Raw genomic sequence first — 26,610 nt, 5'->3', positions numbered from 1 at the left:
GATCAATACAGTCTGCAAGGGATACAGTCCGTAAGCACACATGATTGTGCGTGCTGCTTGTCCACTAATAGTACTAACCTTTAACAGTTAATTTTACTCATTTTCATTAATTACTAGTTTCTATGTAACTGTTTTTATATTGTTTTACTTTCTTTTTTCTTCAAGAAAATGTTTGTAATTTATTTATCTTATTTTTTATTTTATTTTTAAAAAGGACCTTATCTTCACCATACGTGGTTGTCCAAATTAGGCAAAATAATGTGTTAAATCCACGACTGTATATATCGGTATCGGTCGATATCGGTATCGGTAATTAAGAGTTGGACAATATCGGAATATCGGATATCGGCAAAAAAGCCATTATTGGACATCCCTACTTAAAAGTTTTTATTCTGTAAATATTGTACTAATTACACACCAGCTGTTGGATTGTAACGCTTAGTTGACAGCTTAGTGTTAATTTTCATTACCACATTTAATGGTGTTGAAATTGCCATGTAAAATCGCTAATGCTAATTAGTAGCATGTCTATGGCAAATCCAATGTAAATTAGCACCCAGTTGGCACATTTTGAAAAGTGGAGCCTAACTGTACTTTGGGGAGTATTCTATCAGGCATACTTGCTTTTGTTGGTATGGAAAATTGCAACATTGCTGTGAGTCAGTCTGACTGAGTCCGCTCTGAGTGTTGCTTGAGTGCTTGTTTGCTTGACGTCATGTGCAACAATGGTATCAAAATATGGCACCATTTGATTTTATGTGAATCGATACCTGGTTGTACTGACGTAATTCGGTATAAAAGTACCACATTTAGAAGTCAGCCTCACAGACAGTCGAAAATTATACAACTTTTTTCAACAATGCTCAGAAGCCAAAACAAGGAGGCTGATAAGCGCCATGCGGTTCCGGAGGCACATGTTGCGGACCCCTGTCTTAGGCTCATCAGTACCATCTACTTTTTTAGTTCCTGTGGATCGAATACCGAGCTGCCCCGATACTTTTGGCCACAGTATAGCATGTCATGTTTTTCAACTGGATGCTGCTAATAGAAAGCCTCTTTCATTCTTTTGAAATGCGTTGCTTCCCTTTCAGTTGTGATGACCCTGAGGTTGAAGACTATGGGAACAAGTGGAGTATGAGCGCAGTGTTGCGCTATTTGAGGCAGGAAGGGAAGGACACCACATGTGAGTCTGACTGTTTAGCCTCTCCATGTTATTAATGAAAGGAACAATTCTATTGAAAACGCTGTGTATGTACAGTATACAGGTATGGTCTAACATGCACATCAATCTATTTTCTTCTAGTGTTAATGAGGCAGGTAGAGGACCTCATCATCAAAGCTGTGCTGAGTGCGGAGATGCACATCGCACACGCCTGCAAGACGTTTGTCCCTCACCTGACAAACTGCTTTGGTACTCACTTCATTAATTTACTCTTTTCATTCATTCGTTTATTATTTATCTTGTACTGTTTATACTGTTTAGAATAGGGTAGTAGCCGTACGGCATCCTTACGGTTCGGTATAGCAAAATTAAGACACTCTTTGGTTAATTTTTGTTACTGTAAGTCTGGTGGCTGAGAAAGATTACAACAATTGCAAACGCTACAACAAACACATACGCCACAAGACAACACATGTCAGCCTTAGCCCGATTACAAAAGCTACAACAAATGAAAACACATCAATTTAACATCATAAAGCCACAACACTTCAACTTTAAGCCTTAGCATGTTTGCAAAAACCTAAAACAAATGAAAATATCACAACCTAACAACATAAAACCACAATACAACAACTTTGTGCCACAACACAACATAAAGCTGCCCACAATAGCAAAAGCCACAACAAATACAAATGCCAGAACACAACAATACAATAACACAACAACATAAGGCCACAACACAACAGCAAGTGACAACACTCAAATCACAACAGCTTACTTTCACTTACTTTTCCAACTGCGTTCATTTAAACCTCTTCAACTTTCCCCCTCAGCCATTCGTTTTGTTGGCAAAACCTGGTCTGTCCGCTGTCACTCATGTTTTGTTTGTCACTTTTGTTGTTGCTAAATGTTGTTTTATTGTGGTGTAAATTTGTTAAAGTGTGGCTTCATGTTGTTGTGTTGTGACTTTATGTTGTTGTGTTGTGGTTTCATGTTGTGTTGAGGCGTTTGCATTTGAAGTGGCTTTTGCAATTGTGTTGTGGCTTAAACTTTCGGTACAATAAAAAAAATTATACTGACAAAGGCCATGCAAACTGAAATTTTCCACCAAAATTCTAGAATACAGAAAAATATACAAATAAGAATTAAATGTATCCCAACTGAAATACGTTTTACCATGCAGGCGCTGATATCTCCTTTGTGGTGCAGCAGTAAAAATGGCGCACACATGTACTGTAGGCAGCATGGGCAACTGGGAATCGGTTCTAATTCGTCACTTAAGAGCCGTACAAAACACTCGACTCGTTTGGCATGTCACATCGTTAGTAGACACTTTATTGTGTATTGCGACGAAGGTTCCAATGTGAATACATTAAGGTAAGTGCAAGGTTTCTTTAATGGTACCCGGAGGTAAAATAGTTGTGCAGACAGTAATAATTCAGCGTGAAGGCAGAATGAAACAAACATAAATCATATAAAACATACAAACATTAAAAACCACACACAATCATCAGTATACAAGCTCACTGTGGAACAGTCAAATATTTCACCTAATGAACTTATACAATCATTGTGATAAAAGCGTTATGATATAATAAATACAATGAAATCACCATGCTAGCCTTATTTAGAGTGCGATGGCAGAAGGTACATGTACCGTTATACTCCTGGATCAGGTTATGTACTGTTTGAGATGGAGCCTATTCCTGCTGACTTTGGGTGAGAGATTGGGTATTACAAAGACTGGGTTACAAGTGATAGGGCACATACAGAAAAATAATCAGTCACACTCATTGACATTTTTGAGTCTACAAATAACCTAGCATGCAGTTTTTTGGACTTTGGGAGCAAGCTCGACAACATGCAAACGTACAAAGAGGTATGAGTCCGATACAAAGCCAGGACCACATAACTGTAAAGGAGAAGTTAGCTACTTCTTTTTGTGGACCGGTCTGAGTCTGATACAAAGCCAGGGCCACATAACTGTAAAGGAGAAGTTAGCTACTTCTTTTTGTGTTCCGCCGGTCCCAAAGACTTTTCAGAATGTGTTGCTGCTGACACTTCTAAAATACTCTTTTTACACATGATTATTGCTTTAACATTGTTATAGAAGCTGACTATTCTTTGCCCTGCAAGTATTATGTGGTTGTTCTTTGTGTGGTTATCCAAAATTGTGGTGGGCGTTGAGAGAGAGCATGTTGACTGATGCTTTCTTTTATCGGTATGTTTATAATGGCACTTTGTCTTCCACAATAGCTGTTAAAAAAATAAGGCACTCTTCTGTAGACACAATAACCATCCCCAACTTCAGCCTTGTTGTAGGCTGCAGTGCCAGCATGATTTTTTAACGTGGACAAAACGTGACCTGCATAGAGATATCATCGTCACGCTGCTATACATTGAGGGTGTGAATAATGACCGCACGCATGGAAATGGGGTTTACTGAACCACAACCTGGCCCTCATGCACGATATGTACGAGCCGATACTAACCTCTGAAACATTTATCAAGACAATACAATGCAAAATTTGCGTTGAGACAATAAATTGAAAGTAGACAAGATATCATTTAAATTGTGATTTATAATACAATAATTTATGCAACACCTTGAAGAATCATGTCAATGCTAAGAATTGTCAAAGGAAATGAAGGGACTTCTGGGCAGGCAGCTGAGTTACAGTGGGAATGTGAGTGTGACTGTGCTCAGGGATTCACTGGCGACCAGTTCAGAATGTAATCTGCCTTTTGCCTGAAGTCTTCTGGGATAGGCTTCATTGGCCCTGAATAGAATAGGCGGAAACAAATGGAAATTAAGTAAAATGGAAATCAATAGAAGTGACTGGTTAGTGCAGTGCATATTATGGCAGATCGTAACAGTCCTCCAGATACCATGCAGATATGCCACCAAAGACTATGGACAGCTTAAACAGAACATAAGATAAATATGAGAAATATTTTCATTTAGAAATCTGCAATATTAAAGTGTTCGGATTAAGACTGAGTCACACACTTTGTTCTTTGACTCAAACAAGAGGAATAATAATACCTTTTTTTAACGTGCAGTCACATTCTCAGCATTCACACAACAACACAATAATAGCTCTGCCCCAAGGTGCACATTTCAGAAATGTGCGTGCTGCACAGACATGCATGGACAAAGATGTTGCAGCAACATCATTGTGTGCCAAAAACAATTAGGTCCTACTGTACACCTTTTGCTGTAGATGAACAGTCAACTGGCATTATCTGGTATTAAGAGCAAGAGTGCGGGCCAAATACCCCCCAACTGATGGAGAATTCTGTCATTTTGTTTGACTCGGATGGCCCAGAGAAAGTCAGTTATAGCATATGCAGTCTTTCATACAGGATTAAGTTTCCAATGAAGAGACACTGATGGTTCCACAGGTCCTCTCTCATGTTCTTTTTGTTGTTCTCACTCGTTCAGTGTGATCATATTGCATGTTATGTGCTGTTAGAATACACACAGACAAGAAGGAACTGGTGTGATGATGGAACTCGTCTTCGGCGCAAAATTGATATTGGTGCCCACACTTGCACTAAATCTTTGCCTTTTGATAAACAACTGCAAACAAAGCACACTGCCACACACTGATTAAATGTGTGTCTCCAATAGTTTATTGGACCGGACTGACAAAAAGTGGTTTAATCTTGTGCTGTGTTTCAATTCTGGGGAGAATGTTTAAATAATAAAACACTCTTACAGTCTCTTACCATCTGGCAGCCCCCATTAGCATCAATCAATGGGCTGACATATGCAGGGTGCTTTTAAAAAGGTGGATTTGTGTTGCCAGATGGGAAATGAGACATTATATTATCAGAAGCTTAAAATGATGGTATTTTGAGGAAAATACCCGATTTGACTTTGCTCAGTATCATCTGCTACAGTAAAAGATTTCCACAGACCGTGTATAGTATTTCTTGTAAATTATAATACAGTTTTACCTTTAAATATACTAAAAGCACTGGAAAGAGGCTGTAAAGCGTCATCTGAGAAAATGCACATCAGGCGCAGTTAGAAGCATGGCCTTCATTTCAAAAGTGATGGGGACAAATTGTTATGAAACAAAATGCTTTTCGTAGCACATTTACATGTACATGTACAGCAGTACAATTGATTTTTGTGCTAAATTAGTAAATTAACAATATAATAATCTATTGCGTGTTTTTTTCCCACTTGCATTCCATCTGACATGAGCTTGGCTGATGATCGAAATCACATTGTTTGCTCTCATGGCAAAATCACAAACCACTACAGAAACAATTGTGATATATCTTGTTATATCAGGGTTGACAGGATATGAGGGTAGGTAATACATTTGCTGTAAAATTTTGCATACAGCGCACTGTCATTTGTTTATTGACATCTTCTAAACTTTTATTTTTGGCTTCTCAAGCTTGTCTTGTCTGCAGAAGCATGTCCCTGAGGTAGCGTAGGTGAGTTAAGAAAAACAGTCAGTCCACCCCTGCACACAGTAATACTGTGAAGCCGAAACTAATCAGAAAAGCGGTCTCATTGTGCTCACTACATGCTCACAGAAAGACATGCAGCGCTGTAACTTATACGCCACGGTGCGTTCGGTGCCTACTCGGAAATATGTGAACTAACGTGTTCAAATGAATTATCCAACTCTTTTTTACAACTCAGAATTACAGGCCAGAAATGTGTGGTGGACATAAAGAGCAGGTACAGAAAGTACCGTGTGCACGATCTCTGTTTGCTATATAGCAAGGCTAAATTGGGGCCACGAGCAGAATTTTATTTGGAAGCGCTCCCCATATCAATTTAATTCACACTTTAAAATCTAATCTATGTGAAAATGTTTTTATACTTTTAAAAAAAAAATCAAACTTGAATTTAGTTTGATGTTTGTTTTGTCTGAAAACACATTCATGCGAAATAAATTGTTCAATAGTTATTTTTTTTAGTGCCAAATAACAAATTTACATCGTTGAAACATTTTTAAAAGTAATTAATCAACCTTGGTTTAACTAAGAAACAAATCCCTTTGAGATTGGGAACCTCTTTTTACTGGGATTCCTGGCCAGGAGGCTGCAGCAGGTAAAACACAAAGTTACATCATACACAATAATAACAAACACTGATCAATAGATCAGCATTCAAGGGTATCAACTCTTGTACGTGCATAAAGAGCAGAAAGCAACATATGTTCATTTGAGAGAAGAAAATAAGAATTCACATCTCTTTTGCTATTAGGTTGCAAATGTAGAAGGGCATTAACCAAAGTATACATTTATAAAACTTCCTACCTTAGCTCTGACAAAAAATTGAATCTGGTATCCCTGCTTTGCAAAATTACAATTATATTCCTATCAGTGACTGAGCAGGAAGCGGCTAGGAATACATTTAGAGTCAAATTTCTCGTGAAGCACCCTGTCATTTATTAATTGACTTTTTACATGCGCTTCTTCACGCAAAACGGGGTCCCTCACGAATCGTGGGGCCCTACGCACATTGCGAGAGCTGCGTATAGGGAGGGGCGGCCCTGCTAATAGCCATTTATTGAAGGACTACATTAGGATTTTTGGAATTATTGATTGTACCTCATACAGCTGGCGGAATTACCATAGGCCTACCAATACGGCAATTATCGGGACTGTGTGGCTCTGATGGTAGAGAATGCCGTGCCTGCAACTTGAGGGTTCCAGATTCAATTCCGTCTTCCGCCGTTTTAGTCACAGTAGTTGTGTGCCTGGGCAAGACACTTCACCCACCTTGCTCCCAGTGCCGCTTACACTGGTGTATGAATGTGAATGAATCTTTGGTGGTGGTCAAAGGGGCCGTAAGCGCAAATGGCAGCCACGCTTCCGTCAGTCTACGCCAGGGCAATTGTAGATTACCACCATCGAGTGTGAATGTGGAGTGAATGAATGATGGGTTCTCATTTCTCTGTGAAGCGCTTTGACTGTCAAGAAATGCGCTAAATAAATCTAATCTCTTAATAGTATTATTATCGTAAATTTGAAGCATCAACGCATGGCAGCAAATACAGTCCCGATCAAAAGTTTACATACACTTGTAAAAAACATAATGTCATGGCTGTCTTGATTTTCCAATAATTTCTACAACTGTTATTTTTTTGTGATAGAGTGATTGGAGCACATAAACATTCATGAAGTTTGGTTCTTTTATGAATTTATTATGGGTTCACTGAAAATGTGACCAAATCTGCTGGGTCAAGAGTATACATACAGCATTGTATGTTATGATATAACATACAATTATGTTATATCATAACATACAATGCTATGTTATGGTATAACATAGCATTGGTTACATGTCTTTTGGCAAGTTTCACTGCAATAAGGTGCTTTTGGTAGCCATCCACAAGCTTCTGGTTGAATTTTTGACCACTCCTCTTGGCAAAATTGGTGCAGTTCAGCTAAATTTGTTGGTTTTCTGACATGGACTTGTTTCTTCAGCATTGTCCACAACCTAAAATCATCAGCCCGGAGGTTGGGTCTTGGGCGCAGTTGGGTGTTCCAACAGGACAATGACCCCAAAAACACGTCAAAAGTCGTAAAGGAATGGCTAAATCAGGCTAGAATTAAGGTTTTAGAATGGCCTTCCCAAAGTCCTGACTTAAACGTGTGGACAATGCTGAAGAAACAAGTCCATGTCAAAAAACCAACACATTTAGCTGAACTGCACCAATTTTGTCAAGAGGAGTGGTCAAAAATTCAACCAGAAGCTTGCCAGAAGCTTGTAGATGGCTACCAAAAGCACCTTATTGCATTGAAACTTGCCAAGGGAAATGTAACCAAATATTAACATTGCTGTATGTATACTTTTGATCCGTCAGATTTGGTCACGTTTTCAGTAGACCCATAATAAATTCATGAAAGAACCAAACTTCATGAATGTTTTTTGTGACCAACAAGTATGTGCTCCAATCACTCTATAACAAAAAATACGAGTTGTAGAAATTATTGGAAACTTAAGACAGCCATGACATTATGTTCTTAACAAGTGTATGTAAACTTTTGACCACGACTGTACATACATGCAAATGTGTGCGGTCAGGTATAAAAGCACCTACTGTTCATTTTAACATTGTCTCTGACTTGTCTGGAATAGAGCCATGCAAAACCTTAAAGAGCGTTATGTAATTCATTTAAATTACTACATTTTAGTTGCTATTTATAGCTTGAATACGGGGAGTTCGTCCTCTTGTTTAAATGACTATGTTAAAGGGAATTCTGTAACACAATCTTTTTATAGCTCTGTGTTTCATGTGGGCTGAAACAAAAACAACAGGTTTTTCGTTAGACATCGCTAGGAATTATAAGCGTGTGTCAGTGGTTCGTGGAAAATGCCACCCATGACGCTCCTCACCGCTGCTCTGTGATTAATGGACAGACGTTTTGCTGAGGGATGCTGATTACGAGATGTTTTGACTAAGATCTGATTAGCCAAGCCAAAGGCCTATTTTGTTACACACAAAACATTCCACTCACTGGTCCTGTGTTCCACCGAGCGTCCCTCATTAAGTGCCGAGTGTGGTCGGCTCGCCTGTCTCCTGCTTTTACATTAGTCAGACACTCCCACGTTTTTGCTGCATGTTCGTACTGCTGTGATGACACTGCTGCAGCGAAACTCCTTACTGATCCAGATTGGAGCCAGCTATCATAATAAAGCTGAAGGGTGTTAATTTGGACTTATACGATGATTTCATGAGAAACAGCTCAGCTGCCCTGTCGTTTATCACAGTGGTGCAATGAAGAAGATGCTGTGTTATTGTTGTTCTTTTTGGGGCTGCACGTCCATTTTTGTTTTTGTTTTTGGGTGTTTTGTCTCATGTGGTAAAGTTTCCAGCAGTGCTTATCCAATACCTATAAAAAAGCTCTTCATCATCCTTTTTTCTCCTCCCTCTTTAAAGGGCCTGTTGTGGATGTTCACCGCCTCTGCTCTCTTTGTCCGTGGCGCTTGTCGCAGGCCGTTTAACCGAGCTGCAGAATTGACGTGTCTGGCTGTGAGTGGCTCGCGGGGCAGGCAAGCACGGCGTCTGCTCCTAATTGGGGGGAAAAGCGTGGCACATGGAGTCAGCTTGTCGGGGGCTGTGAGGTGGAGTAACACCTCCTCATTTTCCCCTTGTTGTTGTGGTGCCACCAATGAGGCTCTCCAGACTCTCAGACCCAGTTAACCAATGCTCTGCTCCCCAAAACTAACATGCGCGCCCACTCTTTTCTTTGTGTGTGTTTTGACTAAAAAAATGGGAGAAGCCTGCAAAGTGCAAAAGAAAATCCTACTGTGTGCTCAGCGGTGGGGGTCCAGTCCATCCACAGATGTTACAAAAGGCAACTTGTTTGAGATGTTGAGATTTTTGGCAAAATGTGTTATGTTCTAGTATGAATAGAACATTTGCAGTTCCAACAATTTCAACCTTGAGAATCTGCCATGTTTGAAACAATGCAGCAGTTTGCTACATGGATGTTTTTTGATCAGGTTTTTGATCAGGCCGATACGATCATTCATGAGTGAGATTAACAAATACCAATACTGATACTGATCACATGTATCATCCATCCATCCATCCATTTTCTACCGCTTGTCCCTTTTGGGGTCCCGGGGGGTGCTGGAGCCTATCTCAGCTGCATTCGGGCGGAAGGCGGTGTACACCCTGGACAAGTCGCAACCTCATCATAGGGCCAACACAGATAGACAGACAACATTCACACACTAGGCCAATTTAGTGGTGTTGCCAATCAACCTATCCCCAGGTGCATGTCTTTGGAGGTGGAGGAAGCCGGAGTACCCGGAGGGAACCCACGCAGTCACCTTCGTATTGTGAGGCACATGCACTAACCCCTTTTCCACCGTGCTGCCCAACAAGCAACATCTCAGAAGAAAATAGAGTTTAATCCTGCATCACCAGATTTCTTTGCAACATTACACGATAACAACTTTTAAGTTTATAGGCTGTGTTATGTTTGTTTTGTTATATTCTTTGTGGATGAGGCGGCCAAATGGCTCTTTTGATAGTAAAGATTACCAAACCTTTGTCAAGAGCGGCTATAGCATTGACTGATTCAAGTTGCTAAATCAGCTACTGGGCCACAGTGAGCCACCATAGTCTAGAAGTCCTTTGTGGGCAGCATGGCTCATGTGTCTCCAAACTTGAAGGTTGCGGATTCGATTCTCAGACCATGTCGAAGTATCCTTGAGCAAGATACTGAACACCCAGTTGTTTTTGATGCTGCATCATCAGTAAGTAGAGGTGGTAATAGTGTCAATGTGCTTAGTTAAATTAATTGACCATTTACATCCTTATTTGAGGCCTGATTCACTAAAGGTTTGTGTGTGCTAAAACACGTGCAAACCGATAGCACACACAAAGCAGATCTGTTAAACGTGTGTAAAGTGGACTGCGTCTTTTAAGTGAGCAGAATAAGGCATGCAATCCATTTTGCGTCTCTGTCTTATGAAATATGCAGAATATATGCTGATGGTCTAAATGCCCACAATACCGGGAGGAGAAGATGCAGATATAATGATTTAGCACGCGCAATGGGATTTATCAACACTCATCGCTTTTTTGCGAGCACTTTTTAGTGTTTTATTTACCATGTGTCAGAAAAATGTGCAACCTGACAGGTCAACACACAGGATGAGTGCTCGCATTGCAAAGACAGGTGATGGGCAGACGAGAATCCTCCGTCCTACGAGTGTTTGTCAACATTTTGGACGGTCAGAAATAAAAAATATTAGACGTATCGTTTGTTCAGCAAAATCCTTTTATAATTGTATAGCTGCTTGAGGACTTAAGGGGCTGATTAAAACACATTCAATTGATGTGTTTTGGTGTCCTTGAGTATTTATTTGATGATGTTTGTTTTTGTCACATAGAATATATATTATTAAAATATTTCTTATTTGAAAAAAAATTCTTTAAGTTTGCATTTTTTGCGTCTTGAGTAAGTGCAGCCTCTCACGAATGAGCGCATCTTCAGCGGTTAAAAAAATAAAAGGTGGTTTCAATGGAGATGCACTGTACTGTAGGATTGATTCTAAAGCCCATAAAAAGTGGTAGATGTCTCCTGCATGTTTGAAATCAACGTCATTTTGTACTGCAAAGACAGTGATAATTTTTGTAGTCAATAAGACAATCAGTGACCCTACAGATGTTTTTCATCTGGATAATGTTTAGTTTTTAAATCTTACATACGTTATTAAAAGCAACTAATCCTGCCCAGACAGCTATTATTAAGTGCAAGTCGTCACTTGCTGTCACCCGGCCTTTTGTGTGTTTAACAGTGGCATTGACCTGAGATGCTTGAACAAACAGCGCGGCGGTTTTGAAACCTCCATCCTCCCCTCCCGTCTGTTCTCAACACTGTCTGTTCTTTTGAAGTGCCATTAAAGGCTCGTGTTTTTTCTTTGACTTATATTACAGCCCAGCTTTGGCCTAACCCTGTAAAAAGTGTGCTTTTTGTGTGTGCACTCTGCTTTCCAGTATGACACTCCCCAGAGCAGCGCACATGTTCAAGGGCTCCATTCAAAGGGTGACACTGCACTGAGTATCAGTGTGGGAACCGCATGTAAATGCTGTAATTTTAGAGCACTGACCCATTTTATACTTTGGTACCTCGGTGTTTGTTGGTAATCCGTTCCAAAAGGTCTGGCAAAAACTGAATCAAATAAAAACCAAAGCATTTTTTCCAAAATAAATCATATAAATCCAATTAACACGTTCCAGACACACACAAATTTGAACATAAAACACATTTATAGAAAACAATTATAGTTATACATGCAGAAAACAATGCGGCATACACATAAATGACAAATTAAATGGATGCATGAACATTTAACATCACTTTTAACTTTATTGAAAGCTCTGGTTAGAAAGGCAGGGAGAAGGGGATGGATAAGCACACAAACAGAGGGGGAAGGAAGGGCACACAAAAACCACCTCTGTACATTGCTACGAGATATTTTTTTGAATGCAGTAGTGTTTTTCACCTTTATTAAAGTGTAGGCACTCGTGGTATATCCAAGAACGTACGGACAACTACACTGTGCTCACACAACATTATTTGCATCAACTGATGCAGTGCTTTATGGCAGTGGTCCCCAACCTTTTTGTAGCTGCGGACTGGTCAACGCTTGAAAACTTGTCCCACGGACCGGGGGTGGGGGGTGGGGGGTGGGGGGGGGGGGGGGGGGGGTGGGGGGGGGGGGGTGGGGTGGGGTGTGTGAAGAATATATTTATTTATTTATTTTTCATAAAGAAATACAATCAGGTGTGCTTACGGACTGTATCCCTGCAGACTGTATTGATCTATATTGATATTTAATGTATATATTGTGTTTTTTATGTTGATTTAATAAATAAAAAAATACTGTATATATATATATGTATATATATATTTTAATTTTTTAAAATTTTTTATTTGGGCCGCGGCCCGGTGGTTGGCGACCACTGCTTTATGGCACAACACATCACTCTGTCATGACTCCATAGCAATATGCTACAACTCACAACTTTATTAGGCCCCATGGTGTATATTTCAGCTCTACTCAATAAAAAAAAAAACAGACACTGAGTCCCTAGCACGTGGGATTCTTTATTTGGGCACTACAAACAGACTAGTTTGTTAAGCGTGATTTGATTGTACGATAATTAAGAAGGCATACGAAAACCGGGACAAACTTTGGGCAACAATTTTAAGGAAAGTGGTTTGTACAAAAACTGAGACAACACAGTCTTTTAATGTGGAGTTCAAAATAGCTCACTCCAAATATCTAATGAAATGATGACGGTGAGAATGTTGTTCTTCTTGTTAATATATTCTGACATTATGTAGATGGGAATGATCTTCCCAGCGCTGGTGACATCTTGGACTTGATGTACAAAACTATTTGAAGCGGTTTGTTTTTCGATCCTCCGCCTTACATAAGCATTTTCATGACAGATGAAATGTGTATGCACTTAGTTCATGTAATAGAGCCAAGCCCTCAGTAGCACCCTTTAGTGAGTGTTCTCTCGTGACTGACTGAGTATACAACATGCATGTAATCCATAGCAGAGAGACGTCGGCCATGTTGCCAAATGCCACATAATAGAGCTCTGATAAAACTCTGGAAAGCCTTGTGACTTTGATACTCCTTAGTTTTTATTTGCAGCCTTTCTATTGCTCACTTTCCAAGTCTGTGGTGAAAAGCTTTTGATTGGTTTTGTCTCTGTCTTTTTGTAGAACTTTATGGATTTGATGTGCTCATTGACTCCAACCTCAAACCCTGGTTGCTGGAGGTGAACCTTTCTCCATCCTTGGCCTGGTGAGTGACATTTTCCAAACTGTTTTAGTCTTTCTTTTGTTCTTTTTTTAGGGTCTGTTAACATGACATCTGTTATTTTGTGTATAAAAAAGTGTCTAAACATTTTTCAATCACCTTTGAAATTGAGGCAAACTTTTCTGAAAAGGGCATGTACATTAATTCATGAGTGGTGAAACATATGGCTGTTGTATGTGTTCTGCTCAAGATAACAAGCTTCATAACTTTTCCTTAGTGAAGTGTACATTTACACATTACTCCTATAACTCAAATTTATGACCCAAATACAGTATATGCAGAGTACGGTCAGCGCCGCCTTAATGTACAGGCTTACCTAGGCTGAAGCCCAAGGGCCACTGAGTTTAGGGGCCTTGCACACAGACGTGCACATTACTCACAGTCATTCACAGGAGAGATATTTGAGAGATAAATGATTTAGAAACAGTTGCTTTGTTGGTGAGTGAGATCATAAACGTTTTTAAACACTGCTTTTGTAACAATCCGTTATCCTTTGGCAGTGTGCGTGTGTGCTACTCAGGTGTAGCTTACATTATGTCAGACAAGGAAGACTATTGGGTTACAGAGGTGGACTCTCAGGGTGGACTGGCCATGGGGAGTTTAATTCACTTTCTCTCTTTTTCCATGTGACACAGACCATTGCAGAAGCAAAAATAGCTGATAGAAAGTCAATGAATTGACAGAGTGCTTTATGCTAAATTTTAACAACAAACTTTTGAACACTGTATCCGAATTGCCTCTTACAGTCTCTCCACATGTATCGCTTTTAATTGGTTCTAGACATTACCACGATAACTTAATTTCTGTAAAATAGGAATCACTAAATATAAATCCAATAATTTCATAGCAAGAATATAAAAAATCCTGTTTACAACCTTCTAAACAATTTTTTTAACATTATGAGAGCCACCATGACATGAAATAACACAAATTAGTCATCTTTACACGCTTTTAATCTAATACAGTAATGCTGCCTGAGGCTGAGCCAATCAGTGGCCACGATACTGAACAGCGTACTACTGGTTTGTTTTCCTCTAGTGGCCAACACTACTGTAATATTGACATGTTTGTTTATTTAGCCATTTTATGCTTTAAAATGTGTAATTAAGGACCATAACATTATGGAAAAATAAGAAAATATCACCATTATATTAGCAATGTGGTGAAGCCACAATATTCGAAGCTCAAAGTGGCAAGAGATGACTGTACTGTTATGATAATGATGATAGTGTTGAAAAGGAATCCTAGACCAGTCTCTGCTGGTTTAACAGTTAGAGTGAGACCAAAATGCTGGTTTAATCTCTGTCTATGTCAGAAATGTTCTTGAGCAGTCGGTAGCCCACAGTCGTTTACTTGAATCTTATTGTTGTTATTTTGCACTAAAAATAAATGATTTATGTATTCTTAATTATCCAAAACATACATCTATATAAATTCAGGTTTGAGATAACTAGTATTTCAATTCCATCCAAGCATCCATTTTCTAATGCTTGTCCCTCTGCTGCAATCTGGTTGAAGGCGGACAAGTCGCCACCTCATCACAGGGCCAACACACATAGACAGACAACATTCACACTAAGATTTAGTGGCAATTTAGTGTTGCCAATCAACCTATCCCCAGGTGCGTGTCTTTGAAGGTGAGAGAAGGCCGCAGTACCCGGAACCCACGCAGTCATGGGGAGATCATGCAAACTCCACACAGAAAGACACAGACACACAGAATTAAACCCAGGACCTTTGTATTTTGATGCGCCAGCACTAACCCCTGATCCACTAGTATTTAAATTGCTTCACACAAATAAGAAAAAAAACAACCCACTGAAGGCAATTAGTCGGATGGCTCTACCAACAACGTTTATTATTATTTATTTTGTAGGAACAGGCAACCCTAGTGACGACTTGCAGGCAACCGGATGCTGGAATTACCCAGTTTGATGCACATAAAAGGGAACAATATTAATAGTTATACAATATGGCCAAAGGCTGGCATTATTGCATGTTTTGTTGATAGTTGATGGTTGGTGATGTTTATGTCCAAGTTCATTCATTCATTTATTGTTTTTAAATAAAATGCTTTTCTTGCTCAAAGAGTGAAAACTCATTGTAATTTCTGAAAAAAACACTTGTTTTTGTGAAATAGATTACCCCGCGATTAGATTTTTTATGCATTCTGCAACCTCGGCGGTGGGGTTGGGGGTGGAGGGTTTAGGTAAAACATTAGGTTAAAGCGGGCCTTATAACAATGGTACCTTTAGTTTTTCAAACCTAAATCATACAAAAAGTGAAGCATGTTTTCCTGTAAGAAATAATGTAAATCTAATAAATATTAACACAAAACACATATTATAGAGAATAATTAAAATTTCACATGCAGAAAAAAATGTAAGTACATATAAATGACATATGTAGTAATTAATAAACAGACATTTACATCACTTTTACCTTTATTGAAAACTCTTGTTGAGGAAGACGATGAGAAGATGAGAGAAGTGGAAGCCACACGGACGTCACCTTTGTATTTACAAAACAATTCGTAGCAGTGTTTCTCACCTTTTTTTTTTTCCATCAAAGTGCTGACACTCACAATTTTATTTTACCCCATGTTGGCTTATTTTGCTGCTCTGCTCAATTTGAAAAAACACAAGAGACTGAATTTGGGTACTTGATTCTATGGAATCATATGCAGGCAAACTTTGTTATGCATATTATTTGGCCATATATAGGATAACCGAGACAGTATACAAAGATCAGAGGCAAAATTTTGGCAAAAATTGTTGTTGGACACCGAGTCATATGGAACGTGGGGTGTACGAAGTACCATTGTATTGTATTTTATTGAAACAGGAAGAGTATGCGATATCTCTGTAATTATTAGTATTTTTACAGCTTTTTAAAAACATTTCTCTCGTGAAAACAAGCCCTTGGTTATATCATTCAGATAATTTATTTCAATTTTGCAACGAAAACAGTAATTGTGTTTGTTCTAACTGTGATGAAATATCAATGTTTTATTTATTTATTAATTTTTTTCTTAATGTCTTTTTTTCCTTCCATTTATTTACAGTGATGCCCCTTTGGATTTGAAGATAAAGGCCAGCATGATAGCAGACATGCTCTCACTTGTGGGTTAGTGCACTCTAAAAATATGACACAACATACATTTAATCCCAAAGTTTATGTGAATTATTTAATATCCTAATCTTTTCAATTCAGTTAGCAAGCTAATTGTATCCAACCGGTATATTCTAAGGACTGTAGTGGATTACCTATTCAGTCAGTCAACTAATCATTGCAGAGATTTGTTTGTGCACATATCAGTTTTATGTGTGTCATTTTAAAATGTGTTTTCATTAGCAAAATCTCATCTAGCTAAAAAGAAAATCGTTTTTTATTTTTATTTTTGGTATTACTATTTTTTAACATAAAATTGTAATTTCAAAAGTACAGATTGTTCAGCTGAACATCTTTTATGTGAAGGTCATGCGTGGCTGCCTGGCAGGATATATAGATGTTGTTGGTGGCCATGCCTGTCGTGTTTAATTATTTTTAGATTTGCCAATGCACAATTATGATTTTAATATATGTAAAAATGGACAGTACATAATAATGCACATTTGACACATACATACAGTGGGGCAAAAAACTATTTAGTCAGTCACCAATTGGGCAGGTTCTTCCACTTAAAAAGATGAGAGAGGCCTGTAATTTTCATCATAGGTACACTTCAACTATGAGAGACAGAATGGGGGAAAATAATCCAGGAAATCACATTGTAGGATTTTTTATTTATTTATTCGCAAATGATGGTGGAAAATAAGTATTTGGTCAATAACTGTAAGTCTTCACAAGGTTTTCACACACTGCTGCTGCTATTTTGGCCCATTCCTCCATGCAGATCTCCTCTAGAGCAGTGATGTTTTGGGGCTGTCGCCGGGCAACACGGACATTTAACTCCCTCCAAAGATTTTCCAATGCATTGAGATCTGAAGACTGTCCAGGCCACTCGAGGACCTTGAAATGCTTCTTACCAAGCCACTCCTTGGTTGCCCGGGCGTTGTGTTTGGGATCATTGTCATGCTGAAAGACCTAGCCACGTTTAACCTTCAATGCCCTTGCTGATGGAAGGAGGTTTTCACTCAAAATCTCACCATACATGGCCCCACACATTCTTTCATTTACACGGATCAGTCGTCCTGGTCCCTTTGCAGAAGAACAGCCCCAAACCAGTTTGATGTTTCCACCCCCATGCTTCACAGTAGGTATGGTGTTCTTTGGATGCAACTCAGCATTCCTTCTCCTCCAAACACCACAAGTTGAGTTTTTACCAAAAAGTTATATTTTGGTTTCATCTGACCAGGTGACATTCTCCCAATACTCTTCTGGGTCATCCAAATGCTCCCTAACCAACTTCAGACGGGCCTGGACATGTACTGGCTTAAGAAGGGAGACACGACTGGCACTGCAGGATTTGAGTCCTTGGTGGCATAGCGTGTTACTGATGGCAGCCTTTGTTACTTTGGTCCCAGCTCTCTGCAGGTCATTCAGTAGGTGCCCCTGTGTGATTCTAGGATTTTTGCTCACCGTTCTTGTGATCATTTTGACCCCACGGGGTGAGATCTTGCGTGGAGCCCCAGATCGAAGGAGATTATCAGTGGTCTTTTATGTCTTTCATTTTCTAATAATTGCTCCCACAGTTGATTTCTTCACACCAAGCTGCTTACCTATTGCAGATTCAGTCTTCCCAGCCTAGTGCAGGTCTACAATTTTGTTTTTGGTGTTCTTTCACAGCTCTTTGGTCTTTGGAGTTTGGAGTGTGACTGTTTGAGGTTGTGGACAGGTGTCTTTTATACTGATAACAAGGCCAAACAGGTGCCATTAATACAGTTAAAGAGTAGAGGAGCCTCTTAAAGAAGAAGTTACAGGTCTGTAAAAGCCAGAAATATTGCTTGTTTCTAGGTGACCAAATAGGTATTTTACAGAGGAATTTACCAATTAATTAATTAAAAATCCTACAAAGTGATTTCCTGGATTATTTTTCCCCATTCTGTCTCTCATAGTTGGAGTGTACCTACGATGAAAATTACAGGCCTCTCTCATCTTTTTAAGTGGGAGAACTTGCACAATTGGTGGCTGGACTAGATACTTTTTTGCCCCACTGTATGTCTCAGCAGGTTGATGAAAACTAAGGACAAACAGATTCAAAACATATAGTACACAGAATAGCAATATTTACAAAATTTACACCAACGCATATCCAATACATATTATCTAGACCAGGGGTCACCAACGCGGTGCCCGCGGGCACCAGGTCGCCCGCGGGCACCAGGTCGCCCGTAAGGACCAGATGAGTCGCCCGCGGGCCTGTTCTAAAAAAAAAAAAATAAAATTAAAAAAAAAAAATATATATATATATATATTTTTTTTTTTAAATTAAATCTACATAGAAAAAACACAAGATACACTTTCAATCAGTGCATCAACCCAAACAACCTCCCCCATGCACACTCATCCACACCCACTCACACAAAAGGGGTTATTTCTTTCTGCTACCAATATTCTGGTTCCCACAACATAGACAACACATCTGCAAGGGACACAGTCCGTGAAGCACACATGATTGTATAGGCTGCTGGTCCACTAACATTTTCCTTAATTACTATTTTTTATGTAATTATTTTTATATTGTTTTACTTTCTTTTTTATCCAAGAAAATGTTTTTTATTTATTTTAAAAAAGGGCCTTATCTTCCACAGACCAGGTTGTCAATGAAATTAGATTTGTTTAAAGGGTTTTTTAAACCAGGCCCAGTCCAGATAATGTCCAAGTCGGACTCAGCAACACACACCTTCATTCATGTACACGGAAAAAAACTAGGGAACACAACAGATTGCATATAATTTATAAACAAAATTACATTTTCAAAATAAGCATTTATGTACAGTCCAGATTATGTCCAGGTCACTCAAATTAGGGAACACAACAACAGATATCATATAATCTATAAACATAATTATACTTTCAAAATAAGCTTTTGAGGACTTCTCATCTTTTTTAAATGTTTTTTGGCATCATTATCGTTTTCAACCATGTAACTTTCTAAAGTTAGAAAATACTGAATAAATGTTTTAAAGAAAGTAATACTAAGTGAATATCTGTTTTTGGCCTTAAAAATAAACATTTTACAGAGTACTATAATTAAATTGACTAAATCATGATTGTCAATGAACTCTCCTAAAATAACATAAACCACATTAAGCTTCATAAACAAACCAATCCTTAAACACATTTTTTCAACTTCCACCCAAAACAAAGACACAATATGACAATACCAAAACAAATGTAGGGTGGATTCAGGCTCATGACAACAAAATCGGCAATCATTTGACTCTGTCATATTCCATAATTTTAACATTTTCCCTGTGGGTAAGAAGTTATAAATAATTTTAATTTCAAAATAAAGATTATGCACATCGATAGTGGTTTTATAGATTAGTTTGAATATGGCATCCCATGGCAACGGGCAGTCAAAAAAGTCCTCCCATTTTCCATTTGTGTTGTATGAGGCAGCCTTCAAAGATTTCTTTATTAAATAAAAATTATATATTTTTCTATTTATTTTAGTTCCTTTTTTGCCAACTAGAATTTCTTATTAGAGGTTTACAAACTAATAATTTAGTAGTTCCATAATTAATTATTTGTTTCCATCTTTTCCCAATTACTCCAGTTAGTTGATAAAATGAAAAGCTTGAGCAAGCATCACCATACATAGCTCTAAATTCATCATACTTCATAATTTTACCATTCTCATTGATAATATCATTGACAAAAATGATTCCTCTTTCAAACATATTTTTCCAAAAGAAAGGCTTTCCATCTATTACAATATTAGAGTTCATCCATATTAACTGCTGCAAAATATTGTCTCTTTTTTCTGGCACATAAAATTGAAAACACCACTATGAGTGGATTGTTTCCTTTATGAACCCCGCCATGTTTCCCAGCAGACTCTCTGGGAGGGGATCACTTGTAAAAAAGGATACAATTTCTTTTGATACAGTACATGTTTTTTGTCCAACAGGACATTTGTGTACCACTCAATGTTTAAATACATCTTTGGAACAATTGATGCTTTTAAAGACAGACACATAGCTTCAAGGTTGAGAAGTTTCAGGCCCCCATATTCATACTCTTTGTACAAAACCTTTCTTTTAATCTTTTCTGGTTTGCCATTCCAGACAAAATCGAAGACCCTCCGCTCATAAATCTTAAAAAAGTTTTGTGATGGAGCTGGTAATGACAAAAACAAATAAATAAATTGAGGAATAATTAACGAGTTGGCAATAGACATTTTACCATACAAGGTTAGGGATTTCCCTTTCCATAATTGCATAATTTTATCCAGCTTTCTTAGTCGATTATCATAATTTACTGAGCCTAGATCTTCCAGATTTTGTGGGAAAACAACACCAAGTATGTTAACTGGTCCATCTGTCCACAAAACAGGCACTTTGCATTCCATTCGAAAGGACGTTCCCTTTAGATTTCCGATCCTTAACATTTTACATTTATCATAATTAAGCTTCACATCGATAGGAGCCAGATGGGGTGGTTCGGGCATCTGGTCAGGATGCCACCCGAACGCCTCCCTAGGGAGGTGTTTAGGGCACGTCCGACCGGTAGGAGGCCACGGGGAAGACCCAGGACACGTTGGGAAGACTATGTCTCCCGGCTGGCCTGGGAACGCCTCGGGATCCCCCGCGACCCGACCTCGGATAAGCGGAAGAAGATGGATGGATGGATGGATAATTAAGCTTAAGGCCAGATTGCTGTGAAAATATGTCCAAAAGATTAAGAAGGTTCCGCAAACAATGAGGAAAAATCTTATCTTTGTGAATCAGCCTTTTCTGACATGAACTTCATCAAGAACAAACACAGAACATGCCTCACTGATGCACATCTGCAAGACTCACTCAGAGTTGCAGTGTCAAGTTACACACCAGAGTACAACACACTAGTTAACAGCATGCAATGCCAGGCTTCCCACTAACTGACAAAGAAACAGATAACAGATTTGGTGTCCAGTTCAAAGTGTGACATGATTTAAACATTTGAGAGTTTACTTTTGTATTTTACATGAGTTATTATTTGTACAAACATGGTGCAAAGTAATTCATGATTTGTTAAAAAATGTTAGTGGTTAGCTAGTTAAAATGGGATATTGTGATTTCACAAGACTGTCTTAGAAGTGATCATTTGAAAATGTTCAATTTGAAAAATGTGCACTTAGAGAAAATATAAAAATAAAGTGTTGCATATTGATATTTATCTGTTTCTATATATATTTATTGTGAGAAATCATTAAGATGATCAGTGTTTCCACAAAGATAAATATCATTAATTATTAATAATAACAGAGTTAAAGGTAAATTGAGCAAATTGGCTACTTCTGGCAATTTATTTAAGTGTGTATCTAACTGGTAGCCCTTTGCATTAATCAGTACCCAAGAAGTAGCCCTTGGTTTCAAAAAGGTTGGTGACCCCTGATCTAGACCAAAAGGGAGTGTTTTAGATGTAGATTAAAATCAACATATGTTTAATTTTAAAGTGTTTCCAATTCAGTAGATTATATTTGTTTAGTATTCTGTAATGATGACTCAATCATCTTGTTTTTTACATAATTGACATAGCATACACTACACATCAGTAGAAAGAGCTATACGTCAATAGAGAATAGAAGTAAAATGCATGCAAACACATTTTTTTCAGTTCAATGAGATTTTGTTATATCTAAAGTAGTATATGTATTCCTTACTTAAAATTAGTTTACGATTAATGAGCGTGAGGAATAGATTGTACTGTTAGTTGTTTTTTGCCAGTTTCTTTTTGGATTGTGTAATGCGGGAGGTATGCATTCACATTGGCTCTTGCAGTTTGAATGTAATAAGTGAGTCACAATATCTTAGTACATTCTGTGAGATCCAAGAAAATATATTATCAAAGTACCTGATAAGTAAAATCATCATCATCGTTTTGTTTGTAATGATTGTTGACAATCACATAGGGATGATACTCGAAACCGGTTTTCCCGGTTGTTCGATAAGAAAAGAACCGAGTCTTCGGACTCGAATCCCTTTTTGAGAACCGGTACAAGTTATCGAGACCACTATAGTAAAGAAAAAGAGTTGGTTCTTTATTCGAATCCCTGGGAACAAATCCCGTCCCGACAAGAAATGGCGTCACGTAGCTCAGTCATTAGGCGCAGATAGCGAAAGCAGGAAAAAAATGGACGGGAAAAAGCGCTCCAAGGTGTAATAAAGTTAAAAACAAAAGGTATAATCCAATGAATAACTTTACTGAGATATTTGAGCAGGGTACAAACACATGAAGAACACTTTTACGACCAACCGGAAACATAGCAACCAGGCTAGCAACGTACCTCCTTTACGGCAGCTGTTGCAACGTTCTTAAAGCAACCGCAGCACATACATATATATACAACATATAGGACATCTCCCTTTTTAAACTTTTGTTTTTCTTTCCTTGTAAACAAAACAAAATCACACTGTATATGTGTTGTCTGTCTAATTATAAATAATGCAGACGAGGCGTGTTGGCTGAGTTCTTGACGTTTACTTTCACAGCGTGCTCATTCTTAGCTGCCGGGTGACGATATGCAACAACACTTTTCGGGGCTACCGCGCATGCTCGTCACTCCCGTTGCATGCTGGGTAGTGTAGTTGTTATATTCCCTAGCTCATAACATCTTTCCCCCTATAAAGAAATAATGTTAACTCAAATTGTATTTCTTTTTTTAGCTTTAACTTTTCATTTTTTAGCATTGTATCCACATTTGCAAATAAATTTTCTCTTCATAGAATTTTCTTTAAATAAAGAAATAAAGTGCAAAAATGTCAAAGCATCATAACAAACAGTTATGTCAAATAGCAGCAGAATTGCACTTTTTGGAGAGCTGTATTATTTTCAGTTTTGTGCCCAAGGGACTGATTTTATTTAACACTATATTATTATTTATACACCTATAGTGATCACAGAGACAGGTTGTTTTTGTGTTACTGTATATATTTGTTTTTCTGAAAAATCCCACTTAATATACTTTGGGTAACAACAGTCAATATTTATTTATTTTATTTTATTTTTTTAGGGGGGGTAACAGTCAATATTTATTTATTTATTAGATTAAATTGTTTTCTTATATAATAAAAATGAGCTTTTGTTAAACCAAATATTGTGTGTTTTTTTCCATATACAACAACCTATCTGGACTCTATAAGAGAATCGATAAGGAATCGGTTCGATAAGAGGATTCGATAATAGGCTCGAACTCGATAATTTCTTATCAAACATCATCCCTACAATCACACTCAACCTGCACAGATTGTAATACCACATCTTCCAAGTCACATTTGGGTTATCATAGTAGTTTGCTAATTTGTTCTAAACAGGACAGTACACAAGGAACAACTGAGGTCACAGAGCGTGACGTTCATTTTTAGTATTGGACTATAAAGCAACATCTTCATAAATTAAAGTCGGGGGAGCTAAGAGATCACAAATAATGATAATGACTTGATGATAAGTCACTGTCCGTAAGACAAGCAGAGATTTCACGGAAATCAATCTTTCGTTGTCAAGACATTTTGCTTAAAACCACAAATGTTAACTTAGTGGAGGCGCCAGTGTCAGTGGAGACACTTGGATGAGTTGTCTCTAATATGTGCCAGTCCATCAAATTGATGCTGATCCATTGTGAGATGTTGATGAAGTCATGATGTGTTGCTTGTGGTTGACTGTACGCTGTTTATGGTATGCTGTTTTCTTTTTAAAGAAATACTACTGCAATGTGTTACATGCCCTGACACGTTTCTGACCATATGATAACACACATCTTTAATTACCTACAATTATGGTGATATTTGTGATAGTGCGCGTTTCTGTATTGTATGTCCTGACAAGCTGGATCAGTCTACGAATAATACTAACTGAATCTTAAGCATGCAGACATAACAAATAGCAGCCGGAGGGTGCAAAACTGTGTTCAAGCAAGAGGCATTTTTTTAGTCTCCTCCCCTAAGAAATTATAGTGTGTATGTGTGTTTTTTTCCAAAATACAAAACCTCATTATCATCTTTTTTTAGATTTGAGAATCTGGTAGAGGATCACCATAATAGTGATCTCACCTGTTAGTAGGTGTCATCTGTTCTTTTTTCTAATGATATTGAGGAGATGGGGAGTGTGTGTGTGTGTGTGTGTGTGTGTGTGTGTGTGTGTGTGTGTGTGTGTGTGTGTGTGTGTGTGTGTGTGTGTGTGTGTGTGTGTGTGTGTGTGTGTGTGTGTGTGTGTGTGCGCGTGTGTGTGTGCCTGTACATTCCTATATGCGATTATGAGTGAGGCGTGTTGTGCCTTGAAGCAACTCAATCTAATCATTAATGTTTAAGAATAATCAGAAATAGCTTGTTATCTTTAGAGAGAAATGTTACTTCAGGTCCAGGGCGATCAGCATCTGCTTGTAAAACATAGCTTGTCTTTTATGTATCAAACAAATCCAATCGATCCTTGGCAATAATGGTTACATCCCAGATCTGTAAATGATGACAGTATTGTGAAAGCATTCATTTTCTGCCTGTGTGTAGCTGACAACCCCATGGCATTGATGTACTGTATGCCTGTTCTCCCAATATCCTAAAGTCCTAGTGTTAAATAGCGTGGGCAAACTTTAAATTGTCCATACTATTAGTGGGCGTGTGGGTGATCTACTAAGACTGCGTGTGCAATTGATAAAAAGCGAAAAAGTGGTGCAGACCGCCCTGCTGGTGTTGTTGGTCTGGACCATAGGGTGCAGAGACGGCAGGCGAAGTGCAGGTAAAAATGTATTTAATGACAAAAACAAAAAAATGTGCAGCATGACTACAAGTTCTGGCATAGGAACAAACACACATGTTGCCAGAAGTCAGATGTCCGCTGCTATGAAAACATAAATCAATGGGCAGAATAAATCAGTCCTGGAAATGATGGAAAAGATCAAAATATGGGAAAATTGTACATATTGCATATTGGTATGATCGTGTCTGTTATTACATTATATATTTAATTGCAGCGTGTATATAAAACACTGATGGAGGGTTTTGAAGTTGTTTTAGAGGGCTTTCAAGGCTACAACGGTGACTCCTATTAGCCACATCTTTTAAGCGTGTTTTACCATCTTTAAAATCGTAAAAAAAAAAGACCTGTGTTTCTTGTCTCTCATGATTGTGAAAAATAGGCAACATTCTAAAAAAAGTGCAGTTCCACTTTAAGTCATTCATCAGCTCAAAGATGGAATTACTAGACAGTGGATATACCTAATATTTAAAATATGTAAATGGTATTTTTTTAAACAGATCACACTTTTGAATTGATTAATAATGATTAATCGAAGTAAAAATATTTGCTTGTATAAATGATATTAACTTTTAAAAAAGACCCCAATATTCTGACACAAATGCAATTTTACTGTCAGAATGTCCTATAGCAACTTTGTTTTTTTAATGTTATGCTAAATATACATAATTTATTTGCCCAATGCATATGCATTGACCCGATCACTGACCGTAGAGTAACCATCCATGGTTAAAGTAAAGGAGTATATGCAATCAAACTAAATTGGGTGATTAATCTGCATTGATACTTTTTTTATTAGTAACGTGTTAACTAGGTCAAATTTGACAACCCTAATATACATACAGTATATGACAGAAACGTGTCTATTGTCAACACGAGCAGACAAGACAAGATTCTCTCCATCGTCTGTCATGTTGCAATGATTGCTTCCTAATGGCGGACAGCCGTTTGCGTGCAAGTTTGCACCAACATTTCAAAACTGCTAAATATAGACGCAAAATAGCAGTTGCAAAACAGTTTCATGTTTAATAAATCACATTGCGAGCGCTCAACCATATGATATATATATATATATATATATATATATATATATATATATATATATATATATATATATATATATATATATATATATATAAATATATATATATATATGACATGTTATATATATATGTATGTATATATATATATATGTATATATATATATATATGACAT

The 26,610-nt window shown here is 37.9% G+C and overlaps 1 protein-coding gene across 10 annotated transcripts in view; it reads left to right on the top strand.

Annotated features, from left to right (window-relative positions):
- ttll5 (tubulin tyrosine ligase-like family, member 5) overlaps positions 1-26,610 on the top strand; it is a 142,915-nt gene that overhangs the window by 26,889 nt on the left and 89,416 nt on the right. For all 10 annotated transcript variants that reach the window (XR_009825310.1, XR_009825311.1, XM_062042037.1 and 7 more), the window contains 4 exons: positions 1,092-1,183; positions 1,304-1,411; positions 13,400-13,481; positions 16,561-16,622. Coding sequence is in view for 8 of the 10 variants with exons in the window: in XM_062042037.1 (XP_061898021.1) it covers positions 1,092-1,183; positions 1,304-1,411; positions 13,400-13,481; positions 16,561-16,622 (344 nt within the window). In the remaining 2 variants the exon portion in view is untranslated. The remainder of the gene's footprint in view (positions 1-1,091; positions 1,184-1,303; positions 1,412-13,399; positions 13,482-16,560; positions 16,623-26,610) is intronic.

This window comes from Entelurus aequoreus, linkage group LG03 (genome assembly GCF_033978785.1).
Source record: "Entelurus aequoreus isolate RoL-2023_Sb linkage group LG03, RoL_Eaeq_v1.1, whole genome shotgun sequence".
NCBI lineage: Eukaryota > Metazoa > Chordata > Actinopteri > Syngnathiformes > Syngnathidae > Entelurus > Entelurus aequoreus.
The sequence above is the reverse complement of the archived record's forward strand: the minus strand, read 5'-3'. Positions and strand labels throughout refer to the sequence as shown.